Genomic DNA, 211 nt, shown 5'->3' on the forward strand with positions numbered 1-211 from the left:
CAGGAGCTGGCTGGTCCATACCTTGCAGCCCTCGCAAGTGATGCAGCGGTAGTGATAACCGGTTGCCTTGTCCCCACATACGACACACTGCTCGTCTTTGTCCAGGTAACTAGGGATATACCCTGGGAGGGAGGAAGGGAGGCAGGCAGGCAGGCATGGCTTGGGGCCCCAGCAGAGAGGCTTCGAGACTCTCTCCCTCCCCCCCCTTTTT

General features: G+C 59.7%; 1 protein-coding gene across 1 annotated transcript in view; it reads right to left on the bottom strand.

The window, feature by feature from the left end:
- The window catches only part of THRA (thyroid hormone receptor, alpha), a 12,242-nt gene that overhangs the window by 8,546 nt on the left and 3,485 nt on the right, over nucleotides 1-211 (bottom strand). Inside the window, exon 3 of the mRNA XM_010842619.1 lies at nucleotides 22-122. Within this exon, the coding sequence (XP_010840921.1) occupies nucleotides 22-122 (101 nt within the window). The remainder of the gene's footprint in view (nucleotides 1-21; nucleotides 123-211) is intronic.

This window comes from Bison bison, unplaced genomic scaffold (assembly GCF_000754665.1).
Source record: "Bison bison bison isolate TAMUID 2011002044 unplaced genomic scaffold, Bison_UMD1.0 scf7180017864180, whole genome shotgun sequence".
NCBI classification, from domain to species: Eukaryota; Metazoa; Chordata; class Mammalia; order Artiodactyla; family Bovidae; genus Bison; species Bison bison.